The following is a 17,614-nucleotide window of genomic DNA, read 5'->3' as shown; positions in this document are numbered from 1 at the left end:
TTATGTGAACGGAGCTGTATGGGGGCTCATTGTTTGTGGGGCGATTTGATCTTTTCATTGATACCATTCTGGGGTGTGTCTGACTTTTTTTGTAGAAAATGAAGCGACCAAAAGCGGCGAATCGGCCATTTGGACGCTTTTTTCCGTTTTGCTGTTTGTGGTATGGGGATTATATTTTTATACTATGGGCGTTTTCGTACATCGCGACACCCATGATGTGTATTTTTTAAATATTTTTAGTTCTTTTATTTAAATTTTTGGAAAAGGGGGGTGATTTGAATTTTTATGTTTTTATTTTTTTTTATTTTTAAAAACTTATTTTTTTTTTACACTTTTTTATAGGTTAAATGTCCGCGATCTGCATTACTGCTGGTTGTGGACATGAACTGCGGGTGTCTGCTATAAGAAGCAGGCGGCCACCCGCGGCTATGCCACCCACGGCTATGCCACCCGCGGGTATGGCGCCCACTGCACACGCGATCGGAGGCGCCATGTTTAAAGACCGGCCCGATGACGTAAATGTACGTCATTGGGTGTGAAGGGGTTAAATTATGCAAATCCTCAAACAATCCATGTTCATTCCAGGTTGTGAGGCACCAAAACACGCAAAAATGTCAAGGGGTGAATACTTTTGCAAGGCACTGTAAATGTCAATTGTAGCTTTGAAAAAAATTGTTGCCAGAAGCAACAATACACTTAATAAATACACACAAAATTGGACACCATGGTCTTCATCGAGGTACCTCTCATTATTAGACAGTTAGATTAGGTTGTGATTTTTTCCTTTGCATAATGGACCTAAATAGGTTTTCTAAGTTCTTTCTAGTTACCTATCTTTTTGTTTATTTCATCTCTACCCTCATCTACCAGTTTATTTTTTCTTCTACACTTTACATACAGTACACAATACTTTTTGGCCACACAAAGCAGTCTCCAAGCACCAACTAGAAGGTTCCTTCATTGAAGCACAATAAAGAATAGTATGATGCTTAACATAAAATAATGTTATCTGAATAACTATATTATATTGGAATCTATATTCTCCTTTGATTACCTGATTAGAATGGTATTCTGTTTGACACTGTAACAAATCAAACTGTAATGTACTTTCTTTAACCGTTTGAAATTAAAAACTCAATAAAAACTATTGAAACAGGAATAATCAAATAATTCCTATTTATGGGATCAAGCTGTGGGACCCATGGCAATTGACTGATCTTGCCTGGAAAAGGGGATTGTCCCTACTTTTTCTGCACTGCCCGATGTACCATGAAAGTGGTGTTGGTGACCATGTAGTACACAGTAAGAGTGGAAGGTGCCCTTTGCAGTAACCATCTGTTCTGGTTAATCTTGTAGTCCCAAGCAAAGGATCAGTAATTCCTGTTTTAAATTTCAAGGTTGAACTTGACCAAACTATGCAACAAATCTAAATACAGAATTAATGATGATGAAGTTTGTGTAATGTGAATTTTAACCTAGGTTAATGAGTGAACTTCGAGCTACTTTGTGATACAGGTTTTCGTTTTTGCATTCATTTTGTCTGCAGGTATATCAAGGGGTCAGTCTGTGCTTATGGTGCAGGGGACCCAATGTAAAAACAACCTTTTTATTTTTTAGTATCACTTTTTGAATAGAATGACATAGGTTCTTGAGATTTAAAGATAAGGCCTGGATATAAAAACAGGTGTGGAGCCAATTTTATTTATCTAGACTACAGTTGTTCAAGAGTTTTCAGCCAAACCAGAAGGTCTAGTCATGTATTAAAGGGGTGTCAGCCATATAATTATTTTTCAAAAAGGCTCCCAATGGTGAACAGTAAATAAATAAATCAATATTCACATCATCAGTCCCCCACTTCTTCTATTGTGACACTTTACATTCCTTCACAGTTCTCCGCCGTTTTCTGCTTTCTGGTCCCACTTGACCACTTGGAAATGCCTGCTCAGCCAATCACTCCTCACGGAAGTGACCCATCTCAGCCAGTGACTGGCTAAGCAGGCATTCCTAGCGTGTTAGGAGGGACCATGATCAGAGACTGGCTGTGGAAGCTGAAGAGGCCACTATGATAAATCTTAGAATTTTTGAAAACAAACTGTATGAACCTGTCTTGTTATGTCTTCCAGAGTTCAAATAGCCTTGAAAATGTGGGGTTTCAGAATCAAACCCCCATCATCTATTTTATCATTAAGGGAATTTCAGATGTCCCCCAGCTACAAATACTGGTGTTCCTCCTTGTCTTGATTATATACCTCATAACAGTATGTGGAAACATGACCCTTCTCCTGCTTGTCTGCCTGGAGCCTCGGCTTCACACCCCCATGTACTTCTTTTTGGGCAACTTGTCCTTCCTAGATGTGTTTTGCTTAACAATAACCCTACATAAAATACTCTTGTCCTACATGTCTGGAGATAAAACTGTGTCCTTCACCAACTGTATGTCACAAATGTACATATTTTCTTCCTTGACCTGCAACGAGCTGCTGATACTGACAGCCATGAGTTATGACCGATATGTGGCCATATGTAATCCCTTGCACTACTACATGATTATGAATAGTAGGGTCTGTGTTCTTTTATGTGCCATCTGCTGGGTTTTGGGTTTTATGGAAGTCATACCGCACATGTTAGCAATATCACGCTTCTCCTGCTACAAGTCCAACGTGATTAACCACTATTTCTGTGACATTTTGCCAATCATGAAGCTGTCTTGCAGTGACACCACTCTTTTGAGGTTAATTATCTTCATAGAAGGGTTGTTTCTTGTAAGTTTTACCCCTTTTCTTCTCACCTTTATCTCCTATGTCTTCATTATTGCCACCATCCTGAGAATACGATCCAGCTCCGGCAGACGCAAAGCCTTCTATACTTGTTCTTCACACCTTACAGTGGTCAATATCCTCTACATCAGTCTTGTATGCCAATATCTAAGACCAAGCTCTACGGACACTTTGGACTCCAATAAACTTTTCTCCTTATTTAACACAGCGGCCGTACCCGTTCTAAATCCATTTATTTATAGTTTGAAAAATAAAGATGTTAAGATGGCGGCAAGAAAGCAGCTGAAATCACTAATGATATGAGCGTCAGTGTTACAATTCCATCTCAAAAGATGCTGCTCTTCATTTGCACTATTCTAGGGCTCGAAAGAGTTTTGGGGAACTTCAGTTGACTACTGTGGACTACTTTGTAATTTGTATGGGGGTCATGTGTATGTGAGATGGGGAAACAGCTCTCATTGTCTGAACACTGTTTGTATAGATTAAATTAAATGATCTGGACTGACATTCTGCTGTTTTCCCACAAGATGCCGCTGTTTCCAAAACACAGCTAACAGACTGCATATATTTTCATATTCATTAGAGGTGTAGTTTCAGAGCCTGGGGAAGAAAAGGAAGCAGCCATCTTAGAGGAAGCTGAGACTGAGGAACTGGGTGAGCAGAGAATCTGACTGTCACGGATGGAGTGTGGGGAAACACTCCACACTGAGCACAGGTGGGAAGGGAACAGGAACGAGGCCTGGAAACTAGGGTAAGGGAGACGGTCACCTCCTAGAACAACCCTAATCCAAGTCCTGACTCACTATCAGTATGTACAGACCTTGATGGCAGGAAAGTTCATACACAGGAACCTAGAGCCCTAACACACCCTGTAGGGTCCTGGTATAGTGACAGGACCTAAGACAACCTATTCCTCCACCAGAAGGATGAACAGGAGTCTCCTTCAGGCCAAAGTACAACAGACAGGGGAATACAACAAACAAAATACAAATAGGAAGGACAACACTTAACTTTACATGGAGCAAAGGCAGTCTAACAGGAACTCAACCGAGATCCAGCAACCAGCTAGCACAGAGTCCAGTAACTGAAGCTATAAACCGCACCCAGGAAGGGGTAAGCAGAAATAAATAGGGGAAGTTAAATGACCAAACCAACAACACCTACCAGAGGTGTGGTCATACCAAAACAACACAGACACAAAATATCCACAAGGAACCATTCAGATTAACCCATGTGTTGCCAGTCTCTCTGATCTCCTGACCCCTGTCACGGGAGTGTCTGTGACACCGATGGCATCCAGGTGTGAGAGCATCCCTCAGTGATCAGAGCTGCAGCTAAGTGAAGCTGATCGTGTTTAAGACCCTGATCCTGTCCAGAGGAACGAGGATTGCTTCCTGGAACACTGATGAGAGCTGAAGAGCAAAGTGACATACACTGCAGGACCGCATGTTTGTTGGAGAGGCATTTGTTCTGTTCAGAGTCACCAGCAGATGCAGAGCAGACCTGGGTTGGTAAGATCGTGCACGCACCTCATCACATTGTTGGCACCTAGAGACTGAGGCCAGGCCTGTAGTTAGTTAGGGTTTCTGTTTGTGTCAGGCCATAAGTGTTGCTATTGTTCATTGCAAGGACTCCACAATTTAAAGGGAAATTTCACATTGGAGAGCTGATAAACTTCCCATAAACTCAAACCAGGCTGACGTTTTGCTCAGAAGGAATACTCAGGCACGTGCTACAAGACCAGTTATGGGAGGGGGAATCCTGTAGAGCACTGTAAGATTGTAAGCTGTTGTGCTGCACCGCAGGTTAGCCCGTACCGCACACCCATACAGTTATTCTTGTTTTTTTAGGGTAATAACAGGTAAGGTGTGGCAGTTTAGTTGTGCCCGCCAGTAGGTAAATTACTGTACTTTCCTCCTGCATCCATCGGAGGGCGCCGCTCTGTGCAGCACGAGGGTCTCAGCCTTCGGGCTGGGTGTATGTAAATTTATTGTATGTTCCCAGCATTTGTGGTTGTGTTTATAACCACGTGCAAGTAAAATAATGTTTTGGCAAATCTGGTGTTGGGGTTACTTTCCTCGTTTGCGACTTCACTGTATCCTGGGGAGCCCACCCCGGTACACGGCTTACATCTTCATGCGCCAAATTGTACAATGTTTTTTTTTAACCAGTTATTGATTGATTAGACACTGTACCGACTAATCCACATGGTATCAAATGATGGAAAGCTCCGATAAGATACTATCTTCCTCACTAACGTTTACAAGTGTGATGGAGCATGAAGTTTTTAAGAAGGATGTCCCATTGGAATGTACAATCTTAGGTCACCCCAGAGTAAATAAAAAGTAGACAGAAGAAAGTAGATGCATATTTCTTACTCTCCTATGTTAGTAATAATAAACCTAGAGATTGAGAAAGTACAACTAGCTTCCGGGTAAGTCACTGCTTTTCCTACAATACCAGATTGAGGAGTTGGAGTCAATTTTGCATGATTGGAATCAGAGTCGTAAGGTTGGCTCTCTGAGACCACAACCCTGCAACAATATGTAGAATGTTCCGCAAATGTCATGTGGTACGATAAAGTTTGGTCAAGAAAATACAGAGGAACCACTAATTATATTGTAGTTATTAAAGAGGACCTGTCATCTACTTCTACAGTGAACATGAGTCAAAGAAACCATTTGAAGATGACCTATCTACTCTCCTGACATGTCTTGTTTTAAGTTACAACTTGCATTCCCCATGTGATAATAATTCTGGAGCATCTTCTCATGCATATCTATGCTGCGCCATCCCTCGATTATTCCTGCTACAAGTTCATGAATGAATTGCTAGCAGTTTGCAATGAAGATCCAGCTGGGTGATACCAGTCGGGGATGTATCGCTGCACAGTCTGACACTATCCAATCAGTGCTGCCCGTGTCAGACTGTGCAGGGACACACCCCTAACCGGTAACAATGAGATGGACCTTCATTGCAAGGATTAGCCAATTGCAGGCTAAGAATACAGTATCACGTATCCGTGCAGCATGTGGCAATGGGCAATGTAAAAAAATAATCTGGTCTCAAAATTAGTTCTGCAGCATCAGAAGTCATCTTTTACTTTATCAACCCCCTGTAAAATGTAATAAAGACTGGATGCTGTGAGCAATACCTCCTGTTCTTGTAAATTTCAGCAAATGGAAATGCTGTCATGTTCCTAATCTCACCCGTTTCAATATTTATTGGTACATTGTACCCCATCTTTTTCTCTTATTCATTCCTTACCAAGTCAAAGGAAGCACTCGTTCACATCTGCGGCTTTGTCGTAGGTGCCGAACAATGAAAAAGACGGAAGTGCCAGATCCATTAAAAGTGGTTATCCAAGACCTATAATGCCCCCCTATATGCCTGGGCCCCTCAAAGAGGATGTACTTACTTCTCTCCCCGGCATCCGCGTCGCTTCAGATGTCGGCACGTGTGCCGCTGCATCTCCCCGTCGCGCGGATGAGAACATCCGGGTTCGGGAGGTCAGCCAATAGCAGGCTGCAACGGGAATGAGCCTCCCTAGCATCACGGGTGACGCTAAACAGAGCTTCCTGTTTCATTCAGAGGGCTAATTCCAGTGCCGGAAGCAGCTGGTCGGTGGGGGTGCGGGGTTATGGGGTGTCCGACCCTCATCGATCAGATATTAATAACTAATCAAGATCAACCCTATTAAAATATACTAACTGATAGGGTTAGTCCTGCTGATTAAAATAATACCTGTCTTGTGAAAATCGGTTGCATTCTTATCAAGAAAAAAAAAACCGTATTGCTTATGCAAATTAGGGCTTCAGAGCACCAAGGGCGGGCCTTAGCCCTTAAGTGCACCTTAGTTGTCCAGTGCCGACCACACCAGTCGGTGCGTTGAAGCCTTTTTTTTGCATACAGAATAAAAGACCAATTTTTAAAAGGCAGGTATCATTTGGTTTGTCAGGATCATCCCTACTGGGCAGTGTGCTTGATTTAATAGGGCTAATCCTGCTGACAGGTACTGTACTTTTTAAATTTTTGTTATAATTTCAGCTGTAATAAATTAATAACATTTCTTTGTTTTTCTACTTTTATGCAATAATAACTGTTTTTGAAAAAGAAAATTGTGTTACATGAGGGCTTGTTTTTTATGGAAAAGCTGTCGTTTCCATCAGCAATTTTACTATTTTGATTTTAGTTTCTTTTATTACGATTTTCACCGTATGGGATAAATAATGAGACCATCTTATTGCATGCGACACTTACGGATATGGCTATATAAATTATGTATAGTTGTTTCATTTTTTCCTGAAAAGTAAAGGTGTTTGAAGGGGATAAAGGGCAATTTTTGCACTTGCACTTAATTTTTTATTTATTTTGTGTTTCCAAACATGTTTTTTCTATTACTTTTATTACTTTTTTTCTAAGTGCATTGGTACATGGCAGTCTTAGGGGCTATTGTAAGTGTAAGACCCCTGGCTGCCATGGCAACCCCTTGGCACACTGTGATTGTGTTGTGGAGGAACAGTGTGGTGAGAGATGTAGCCCCCTTCCTTTCCATCATCACTTACTGTAGATGAAGCAGTCAACATTGACAGCAGCATCTAAGGTTAAAATGGCAGGATCGGCATTAACTCTGATCCTGGCAGTGAGTGTGGTGCCAGCTGTACAATACAGCCAGAACACAAAAGTGACGGTGCAGCACAGCTCCTGAGCCCCTGCTACCAGTACATTGACCTGCCAGAAGAATGCACTTCATTCAAAGTACTTACAACATAGTCAAAAGGGGTATTTGTATTTTTTGCTCTATAAGACACACTTTTTCCCCCCCAAAGTGGAGGACCGGGAAGAGGTGAATGCAGCGCTCCCATGCTCTGCACTCACCGTTTCCTAGTCCTCAACCACTTGCTGTGCACAGCATGAGGACGTCGGATCGATGTGACCTCACGTTGTGCGTGTTGGGTCACAGCGTGCGGCAGGAAGAAGAAGAACCCTGGATGTGAGGAGTGGCGGCGTCCGGAGCAGGAGAGGTAAGTTTATATTTTTTTTTTTAGATCTGATCTGAGCATGTGGGTCATTCAGGTCATGAAGGTTAGAATATGAAGTAATCCGCGGCACTCCTGGAGCAGTTTATTAAATGCTTATTTAATATATCATCAAAAAAATCATATATGAATTCATATCCAGAGTAAATTCCATATTATTTAGAATCACATTTAGTTTCCAAAATGTTTCGGTCATCCAGTGACCTTTGTCAACGGCCAAAGTCAATGTCTGTCCTCCAGACGCTGAAACCGTTGGACACCAAATTTGACACATAGGTACATCAGGTGTCTGGAAAGGTTTCCATAAAGGCCTCAGCTCTCTAGGACATACAGTTCTTCAGATATTCCAAAAAATACTAATATGTCACCATCATTATTAGCCAATAGAAGGTCCTTCAGGCTTGACATACACACAGTTTTACTCCAGGTTTCCATAACAACTCAGCCACTTTTCTTCACGTTTAGAGGTCACTGTTAAGGGGCAGGACGGTGTGGAGGTCGCTGTTAAGGGGTCGGGGTACTGTGGAGGTCACTGTTAAGGGGTGGGCATTGTGGAGGTCACAGTTAAGTTATTTTATTAACTGTCCCCCATAACAGTGACCTACTCAGCACCCCGCTGAGTAGGTCACTATTATGGGGGACAGTTAATAAAATAAACTGTGTTTCTGTGGGGGTATATAGGGCTACTAACAATTTCCCTGTAAAAAAAAAAATTAGGGCACGCTTGAAAAAAAAATCTAATGGGTGCAGAGGGGTTAGGACTTGCCTGTGCAGTTTATTTACATGGTGAAGAAGGGAGCTGTTCGCAACCTGCTTCACCATTCTGCTGAGCTGTGCCGCTCCCCTGCGGTCCACACATCGGAATGCAGGGCTATGTGGGAGGAGCGGTGAATGCCTGGGAATCAGCCTCCTCATACACATCCAGCAGCATGATGTGTGTGTGACCGGATGTGCACGATCATTAGAGAAATAGGTGAGTATTTAGTGTATTTTTAGTTTTTTTTTGTTTATTAATGGCGCTGGTAGAGGGTACTACTGAAAAGGGCAGTATTACTGCTGTAAGGGGAGCACAATGTGGGCATAACTACTTTGAGGGGGCACAATGTGAGCATTACTACTGTGAGGGTGCACAAAATGTGGATATTACTACTGTGAAGGAAGCACAATACTACTGTGATGGGGCACAACGTTAGCATTAGTACTTAGCACTAAGGGAAAAGCAATGCCTTTGATTACCCTGTTATAGCATTGGGATGGCTCAGTCTTACAGGGCCAGCACAGCGCCTCTTGCTAGGGATTTAACAGGGACAATTACCATTAGAGATGAGCGAATTTCTCCACAAATTTTTTTACAAAATTAAAAAAATGTTTTCGGATTAAAAAATAATAATAATGGTTTAATCCTAATTTATTTGTGGCGAATTGTCATGTGGATATTTGATTATAATCTAACTAATTATATACAAGATGTATTCATTTACTGGTGTGACAGATGGTTACCTCATAATATACTCACAAAGATGCCACATGCCGCATGCTAATGAGCTGATTTGAGTCCAGCGTGATGTCATTGAGTCCAGCGTATATTTAATTCAGAGCTATAGCCACTCCCCTGCCCACCTGCTGCTGATTCATATGGAAACAAACTGTCATTCAGCAGCAGGTGGGCGGGGAGAGTCAGGAGCTCATAAATATTCATGACTAATCATTATCAGCTGGAGCTTTTGAATGCAAGATGTTGGCAGATTGACTGGGTCAATTAAAGAAAGTGACCAAGCATTTTGCTAAAAGAATCAGTCACTTATTTATGTTGCCCTTAGTTAGGACACCATAAAACTGGTGACAGGTTCCCTTTAAAAAAAGGCTATTTCCTGGTTGCAGAGACCCTTTATAAGGGTGCAGAACACTGTGCCTTGCAGTAACACGCATAGGGAGTCACTGCATACTTCACTTATTTGGGCAGTCACGGGGCCAAAACTGACCAAATAACTCCAGTATGAACTCAGCCTTACAGGTCTATGTTAGCGCCAAGAAGAAGCACACTCCTTTTACACCGTCGTTAGCTGATTCCACCTAGATGTCTACAGAACCTGTTCTATTAAACGCTTATACAAGTAGAGCCCTCCGACAGAGTGGAGAGGGTGTCAGCAGTAAGTTTGTGTTGTTGTCACTGATTTTTTTGCCATTCCTCTGATCCGTCAGAACAATAACCCCCAAAAAACTGATCCTGTCTGAGGAGCATCTGCCTTTACTCGATCAGCATTTGGGCAGTAATCCATCAGCATTGCTAATGCCCAAAAAAATAGGAGCGGATCCAAAACAGAGATGAATATTTGCATGTCTTCTGTGTTTTGTACCCACTCCTGTTTTTGGCTACCAAATCACAAACCAATTCTGATGGGACCATACAGGCCTTACAGCTGCTACACAGACAGGATTCATTGTGCGTCTCATTTTTTCTTCTTTCTGACAGATCAGAAGGAGAGTCAAATAATTGATGATGTCAGCCAGGCTGAAAGGCAAAATAGTGGCCCAGTAATGAAGTGGGGATGGTGGGAACAGCATGAGAAATCCACAGAGTGGCCCTATGACATAGTGGTGAGGTGGAAGCAGCATGAGGAGACCACAGAGTGGCCCAATGACAGAGTCTGGAGGTGGCGGCAGCATCAGGAGGAGGCCACAGAGTGGCACAATGACAGTATGGAGGCGGCGACATGAGAAATCCACAGAGTAGCCCTATGACATAGTGGTGAGGTGGAAGTAGCATGAGGAGACCACAGAATGGCACAATGACAGATTTTGGAGGTGGTGGCAGCATCAGGGGGCCACAATGACAGAGTATAGACGTGACAGCAGAATCGGGAGGCCACAGAGTGGAACAATGGCAGAGTGTGAAGGTGGCGGCAGCATCAGTAGGCCACAGGAGGTGGCAGCAGCAGCATTAGGAGGAGGCCACAGGGTGAAACAATGACAGTGTGGAGGTGGCAACAGCAGCATCAGGAGGCCACAGAGTGGCAATATGACAGTGTGGAGGTGGCAGCAGAAGCATCAGGAAACCACAAAGTGGCAAGGTCACATAGTGTGGAGGTGACAGCAGCATAAGGAGACCACAGAGTAACCCGGTGACAAAGTGGGGAGAGGGCAGCAGAATCAGGAGACCACAGAGTGGCAAGGTGACATAGTGTTGAGGTGACAGCAGCATCAGGAGACCATAGAGTGGCAAGGTGACATAGTGTGTAGGTGTCAGCAGCATCAGGAGACCACAGAGTGACCCAGTGACAGAGTGAGGAGGTGGGTGGCAATACGAGTACCAGCTGAAAATGGTGGGTGAAACAACGAGCACTTTGCATCAGATGTGTGGCATCAGGCGGGTGGCAGCATCAGAATAGTAGCTGAGGCAGGTAGCCAGAAGAAACCGGTCTCTTTTGTCAAAGTGTTGGTGTGGCACCATAGATGATTTAGTCTGATGCATCAGGCATTGGTTGGTGGAAATCCTGGCTGATCCATGCCTGATTCAGTTTGACAAAGGTCAGTCTCTCCACATTTTGGGTGGACAGGCGAGTTCTTCTTGGAGTAACTATGGCCCCCGATGCACTAAACACCTGCTCTTATGCCACACTACTGACCAGGCAGGACAGTTTTTCCAGCTTTAGTAAACTCTGCTAGTTTCGGCCACAAATATAGTTTGGCTGCCTAGTAGTCCAGCGGATATTTACTGTGGGGTGGTAGGGTGCTGTCCAAGTATGCCACCACCTGCTGGTTCAGGTCCTGCTCCAGGTCTAGCTGCTGCTGCTGGTGAGTACTTTCTTCACTAGGCGGGTGAAGAAAGCTGCTCATCAGCGACTCTAGACTCAAGTTTCTGCTGATGGAGCTGGAACTGCTCCTACCCCACCACCCAGCCATAGCAGCCATGGCAGAGAAACGTGAGCACAGAGGGCCCCCCGGGTCATAACTGCGAGAGGATGGACAATGGCGCAGATAGGCAGCGGCCAACTGACTACATAGGATGTCTCTATATTAGTTCACTTTGTCCTCCCTCTCAGCGGGTGTAAAAAAGGCCACCATTTTGTACCAGTAGCGAGGGTCCAACAAGGTGGAGAGGTAGTAGTCATCCCTCTGCCAAATGGTGACAATTCGGCTGTCACTACGCAAGCAAGTGAGCATGCATTGGGCCATTTGTGCAAGTGACTCGGAGGGACTCCCTGCCTCCATCTCCACTGCATACTGCCATGGTGTGTCTGGGTCCTCTGCCTCGTGTTCCTCATCACTCTGCTGCCACTGGCTGACATCGAAGTTACACAGGGGAGTACTTCTGTCCACTTGGATGATCAAAAAATTGTTTATGGCCTTTCTCTGTTCGTATAGTCGGTCCAACATATGGAGGGTGGAATTCCAACGGGTGGAAACGTTGCATATCAGCCTATGTTGGGGGATGCAGTTCTGCCGCTGCAGCTCAAGGAGGGTGTGCTTTGCGTTGTACGAGTGGCTGAAGTGCATGCAAAGTTTCCTGCCCATTTTTAGAATGTCTTGCAGATGGGTGGAAGACTTCAGGAACCGCTTGACAACCAGATTGAACACGTGTACCATGCAGGGCGCATGGCTCAGCCCTCCTTGTCGGTCACCATGGTTCCGATTTTGAGTTGTCGCAGAGAAAGTCAGGAATCTTTTTCTTGAAGAAGGACACAGAGCTGTTTCTCCCCTGTGTAACTCTGTTCACCCAGGCAAACTAGATGTAGAACAGAGTGACACTGCCGTGCCCTGCACATGTGGTATGCTGGAGGAGCACTGTGAATTGTCTCTACAGTGGAGGCTGAGGACACGGTGGAGGATGAGGAGGTAGAGGCGGACATTGTCGCAGGACCAACGGCGTGAGAACGTGGAGGCGGAAGCGGCATCACCTGGCCAAGTTGCTTGTGTGGCTGGGCAGGAACCACATTTTCCCGGTGGGCCGTAAAGGACATATATTACAGCTACTGACCAATTTTCCCAAAAAAGGCTGTATCACAAACAAATTTTCACCACTGAATGGCTAATCAACGTAATTCGGTTCATACAGAAGAAAGTCTACAATCACCCATCAATTTTCCCATATTATTTTTCCTCAAAAACATAAATATAACAATCACAATTCACCACAGAATGGCTAATAGGACGTACGTATCTATCCTATTAATACACCCTGTAAATGGCTGTAGTACAATGTAACTTCACAGCTGAAATATTATTTTTTGCCACTAATGCACACCAAAAAGGGCTGTAATTTTCTCACTTCAACACACAACGGCTAGTAAGCCCTTTTTATTTTTCCCCACTAATACACGCCAAAAAGGGCTTTAGAACATATAACTGCACCGCTGAGCGGCAAATAGACCCAAATTTTTTTTCCACTTATACACTTCACAAAAGGCTTTAGAACATATAAGTGCACCACTGAACGGCAAATATATTTTTCTTTTGCAACTAATACACGACAAAAAGTGCTTTAGAACATATAACTGCACCGCTAAACGGCAAATAACATTTTTTTTGTGCCATTAATACACGCCAAAAGGGGCTGTCATTTTCGCACTTCACCACACAACGACTAATAAGCCCTTTTTTCCCACTAATACAAGCCAAAAAATGCTTTAGAACATATAACTGCACTGCATAAGGGTAAATAAGATGTAGAAATATGTCCTTGTAATAAACCCTGTTAATGTCTGTATCAAACAGCACTTGCACCCCAATAGCAAGAACTGTTTGCTGGAATTACAGAGCTGTATAATGGCAATTTGGGTCCCCAGTCAGTGCAGCAAGGTGTAATAGGATTGTTCCTAGTACCCAGGCTGTAACCTCCCCTACTGAACTCTGTTCAACATAAATGCTGTGGAATGATTCCTCCCTATCCTTTCCCTACACCTAGAATAATCTTTACCTGAACTTGTAAGTCATTTTTATCGCACAATTAAGCCTTTCCTAGCACTGTCCCTAGCGCCAGCTGACGTCTCTCCCTGCACTAAAATGGCAGAATCCAAGATGGTAGAGGCTTTTTATAGGGTTGTGACATCACAGGGCTGGCTGGCTGCTGATTGGCTGCATGCATGGCATAATGGGTGATCCTGCGTTCCCAGAGTTCTTTGCTCCATGACCTCACATGTGCAGCAGCCATTTTCGGAAAAAATGCGATTCGTTACCACAAAGCGTGAAGAAATTCAGATTCGGTGCAAATCAAATATTTCCTGAAATTCTGATCGAATTCCACTTTATCAACTTCGATTCGCTCATCTCTATTTACCATCACTTCCTTATGTGATTATTCTTTTTGCCCTATAACCACAGGGACCTTGTCACATCGGACATCATGCAGACCCGCAAGCAAAACCCCGGATTCAGTAGGAACAGTTGGTTCTTTTATTTATCGCAGGTGCATTGATACCGTCATGTACCCTATGATAGATTTTATCAGGTGTACATATTGGGGGGTCATTTGCAAAGACCAGCATTTTATGTTGATCCCCCCTGGAGGATTAGTGCAATTTATCAATCTTGGTCCCCGTCACACCCTCGCCACTCCTAGATAGTTGCAAAATAGGGGCTTGCAATTACTTTTACTCCTAAAATGGGCGTAAAAATATTTGTAAGGATATTCTTAAAAGTTTAAAGCTATTTACCCATTACCCTAGGGGGACCGGGTAGGATTGGATGAGTATAGTTATACAGTGAGCGGAGTTAGAGACGTAGCTTGGTATACAAAAGTTTGCGACACTGATATTGTCTCTCTGAAATTGTCCCTTTTACTGATGTAATAAAGTTGGGTGGAGGTGGGGGTAAGCCATGCTGAAATCTTGTCCCAGGTGCTGAAAAGCCTAGTTCTCTCTGCATGGAGCCTCCATTTTCGTGATCAGTGGTGGTCCAGCAGTTGGACCCCCAGTGATTTTTTTCCCCCCATCTATTCAGTTCTTAGGTGACAAACGTTTGTTCTAATACAAACCCTCTACAGTATAAAGCATTGTTTCCCAACCAGAGTCCAACTCTTCCTTGGAACTTGGCCAGGGAGGCCCAGAAAACATGAGGACAATGGTATTTTGTCAGAAGTACCTTACACACCACACCTTCTACTTATGTAATTAAAATAAGGTTAGAAAAATGTTAATGATCTAATAATATTGTTATGTTGTTGCAATGATTGATCCTATGGGAATCTTGTACCTCTGGAGATTTTGCCCCAGGCTTACCAGAAGATTAATAAATTCTCTGCTTGGTTTGGAGATAATGCACAATGAATGATCTGAGTAGCGGGTAAGTGTTAACCACGACATCTATGTTTCATATTACTATAAAACTGGACAAATCCCATTGATAAACAAGATCACAACACCAAACACAGACTGTGTTGGCCATTCGCACAGAAATGTACTCGTTCCAGCTACAATTCTGGTATTTTATTATCAGATCCACCGTTGTAAGGCTTTATGCACAAAGATCCGTACTATGGATCCATAGGCACTCTGTGACCCGCTATATAGTGCCTCAGTACTACACAGTATTAGGAAGATATTCAGATAGTGTCCACTGTAAGTTCTTCCAGGGATGAGTATCTTTATTAACTGATGTCCTATGATCGATATACCACACCTACGATCCAGTGATCTAGTTCCCTGACCTTCTTGTATAGTTACGTAGGTTGAAAAAGATACAGGTTCATCAACCGTGATCCAGTTCCCTGACCTTCTTGTATAGTTACGTCGGTTGAAAAAGATACAGGTTCAACAAGTTAAACCTTTTTCAGATGAATTATACAACATCAATTGTTAGATTAATGAGGTTTTCCTGTTGTTTAATATTGATGACCTTTTCTCAGAATAGGTCATCAATATCAGATTGGCGAGGGTCCAACTCCAAGCAACCCCTCCAATTAGCTGCTTGAGGGAGCGCTGTCCATTGAATAGCTCCTGTTCTTGGTATTGCAGATCAGCCCTATTCACTTGAATGGAACTGGGCTGTGCCTAGTCAATGTGACCGATGAGTGTGACATCACATCGCCTAGGAAGAGGCTGCAGCTATCATCAGAGCCTTGTGGTCTCTTCAAACAGCTGATGGATGGGGGGTGCCGGGAATCGGACCCGATCTGATATTGATGACCTACCCTGAGGACAGGCCATCAATATCAAAATCTAATACAACCCCTTTAATTGTAATGTCCAATGTCGAATATAACAAGAGGAAGTAATAAAGTTACCAACTTCATGTTTATGGGAGGCCCTCTCTATTCCTACATAACCACTTAATAAACAACACGTGGCGCCCTGTAATGCTGCAAAACTTTCTTTTATAGATATCGAATCAATTGAACAGTTCACAACATTCACAATTTGGATTTTTCACAAATTGTGAACTGATTGATTAAATATATACAACATTTCATTGAATTGTACATTGTATTACATTGTATTGTACAGTGACAATAAAGGCATCTTATCTTAAGTGTTTAATCTTCATTTCTTAACAATTTTATAAACAGACAAGATTTATAACTTGGGCCGACACAGGGTTCAACAATAAACACGTATATAACAATGAACAGTATACGGTACTATCACCTTCTACTGCTCGTTAGCAGGTGTGTGAAGCAGCAATCTAGCCTGATGTCAGACATAGCATTATTGTGGGTTTGGAAAAAGAGTTATAGTACATTATCTAAAAAGGTGTAAGTAGTTATAAGTGATACGTTTGAAAAAGAATAAACTTGTAATAACTGATAGGAAACAAGAAAAAAAACAAGAGGGAAGAGAAAGGGAAAAGAGGAAAGGGTAAGAAGGGAATAAGGAAAAGGAGGAGGAAAATCCCTCCCTTCCAGGATTCCAGGGACATCAAACAAATAGGGTCTACAAATTAGGTGACTCCTGAAATTTAAACCAGTCTTGTCACAAAGTGTGGAATCTCGAAGGCTTCAAAGAGAAACTCTGTGGTGGGTTCCTCTATACCGTATATATTACAAATAATCTCCATTCCAACATAGATGAGACATGTGTCGTGCTCCAGAGGGCAGCTATTAGAAAAAATATATATATTTTGTTAAGCAATAGTGGTTGCCATGTGTTGCTTAAGAAATAGATTAAGCCTCTTGCCCTTTTTTGAAGAGGACCTTTCAGTGCAAAATGCAATGTAATCTGCAGGCAGCATGTTATAGAGCATGAGGAGCTGAGCAGAGTGCAGCGAGTGTGGTGGCTGTCTGAAACAGTTGATATGATAATGATGACATCCTGAGGATAGCTCATCATCAGGAATTCCTGGACAACTCCTTTAAATGTGGTAACTGAGCAACAAGTTTTGGGGAATTTTTTTTTTCAAATGGACAACCTATGTGGCCAAAATATATATATGCTGCTGGTGAAGCAGTAACGCATGCATATTTATAAATTTATCAACTATAGAAAATATTCAACTGATTATTTTTTTTTTTAAAGGCAAAATTGGCTAACCTATGCAAGAAAAATATACCCTGATGCTGATGAACAAAAATGTGCTTATTTGTACATTTAGTAACTGTAGAAAATTTGCAGCAGGTTTTCGAAAAAAAAAGGTGTGATTAGAACAACCTTTGCAACTACAGTATACCCTGCTGGTGAAGCAGTAAAATACGCTAATCTATACACTTATTAACTCTATAAAATTTGCAAAAAGGAGCGACAGGACAACCTCTGCAGCCAAAAAAAATGTGCACACTTTTAACTGTAGAAAATTAGCAAAATGTTTTTGGGAAAATCAGTCAGATATTAATGGTATATCTAGTTGATGTACCACAGTAGGAATCAA

General features: G+C 42.7%; 1 protein-coding gene across 1 annotated transcript; it reads left to right on the top strand.

Annotated features, from left to right (window-relative positions):
- Positions 1-458: 458 nt before the first annotated feature.
- LOC122919736 (olfactory receptor 6C1-like) lies at positions 459-3,080 on the top strand. The gene is made up of 2 exons (XM_044268921.1): positions 459-521; positions 2,124-3,080. The coding sequence occupies exons 1-2, from the start codon at positions 459-461 to the stop codon at positions 3,078-3,080; spliced, it is 1,020 nt and encodes a 339-aa protein (XP_044124856.1).
- Positions 3,081-17,614: the final 14,534 nt, after the last annotated feature.

This window comes from Bufo gargarizans, chromosome 9, assembly GCF_014858855.1.
Source record: "Bufo gargarizans isolate SCDJY-AF-19 chromosome 9, ASM1485885v1, whole genome shotgun sequence".
Lineage (NCBI taxonomy): Eukaryota > Metazoa > Chordata > Amphibia > Anura > Bufonidae > Bufo > Bufo gargarizans.
The sequence above is the reverse complement of the archived record's forward strand: the minus strand, read 5'-3'. Positions and strand labels throughout refer to the sequence as shown.

Excerpts from the sequence above, each read along its gene's own strand:
- LOC122919736 (XM_044268921.1), top strand. The coding sequence starts at position 459 with ATGGCGCCCACTGCACACGCGATCGGAGGCGCCATGTTTAAAGACCGG. Across the intron at positions 522-2,123 it reads ACCGGCCCGATGACGTAAAT|AGTTCAAATAGCCTTGAAAA; the intron begins GTACGTCATTGG and ends TATGTCTTCCAG.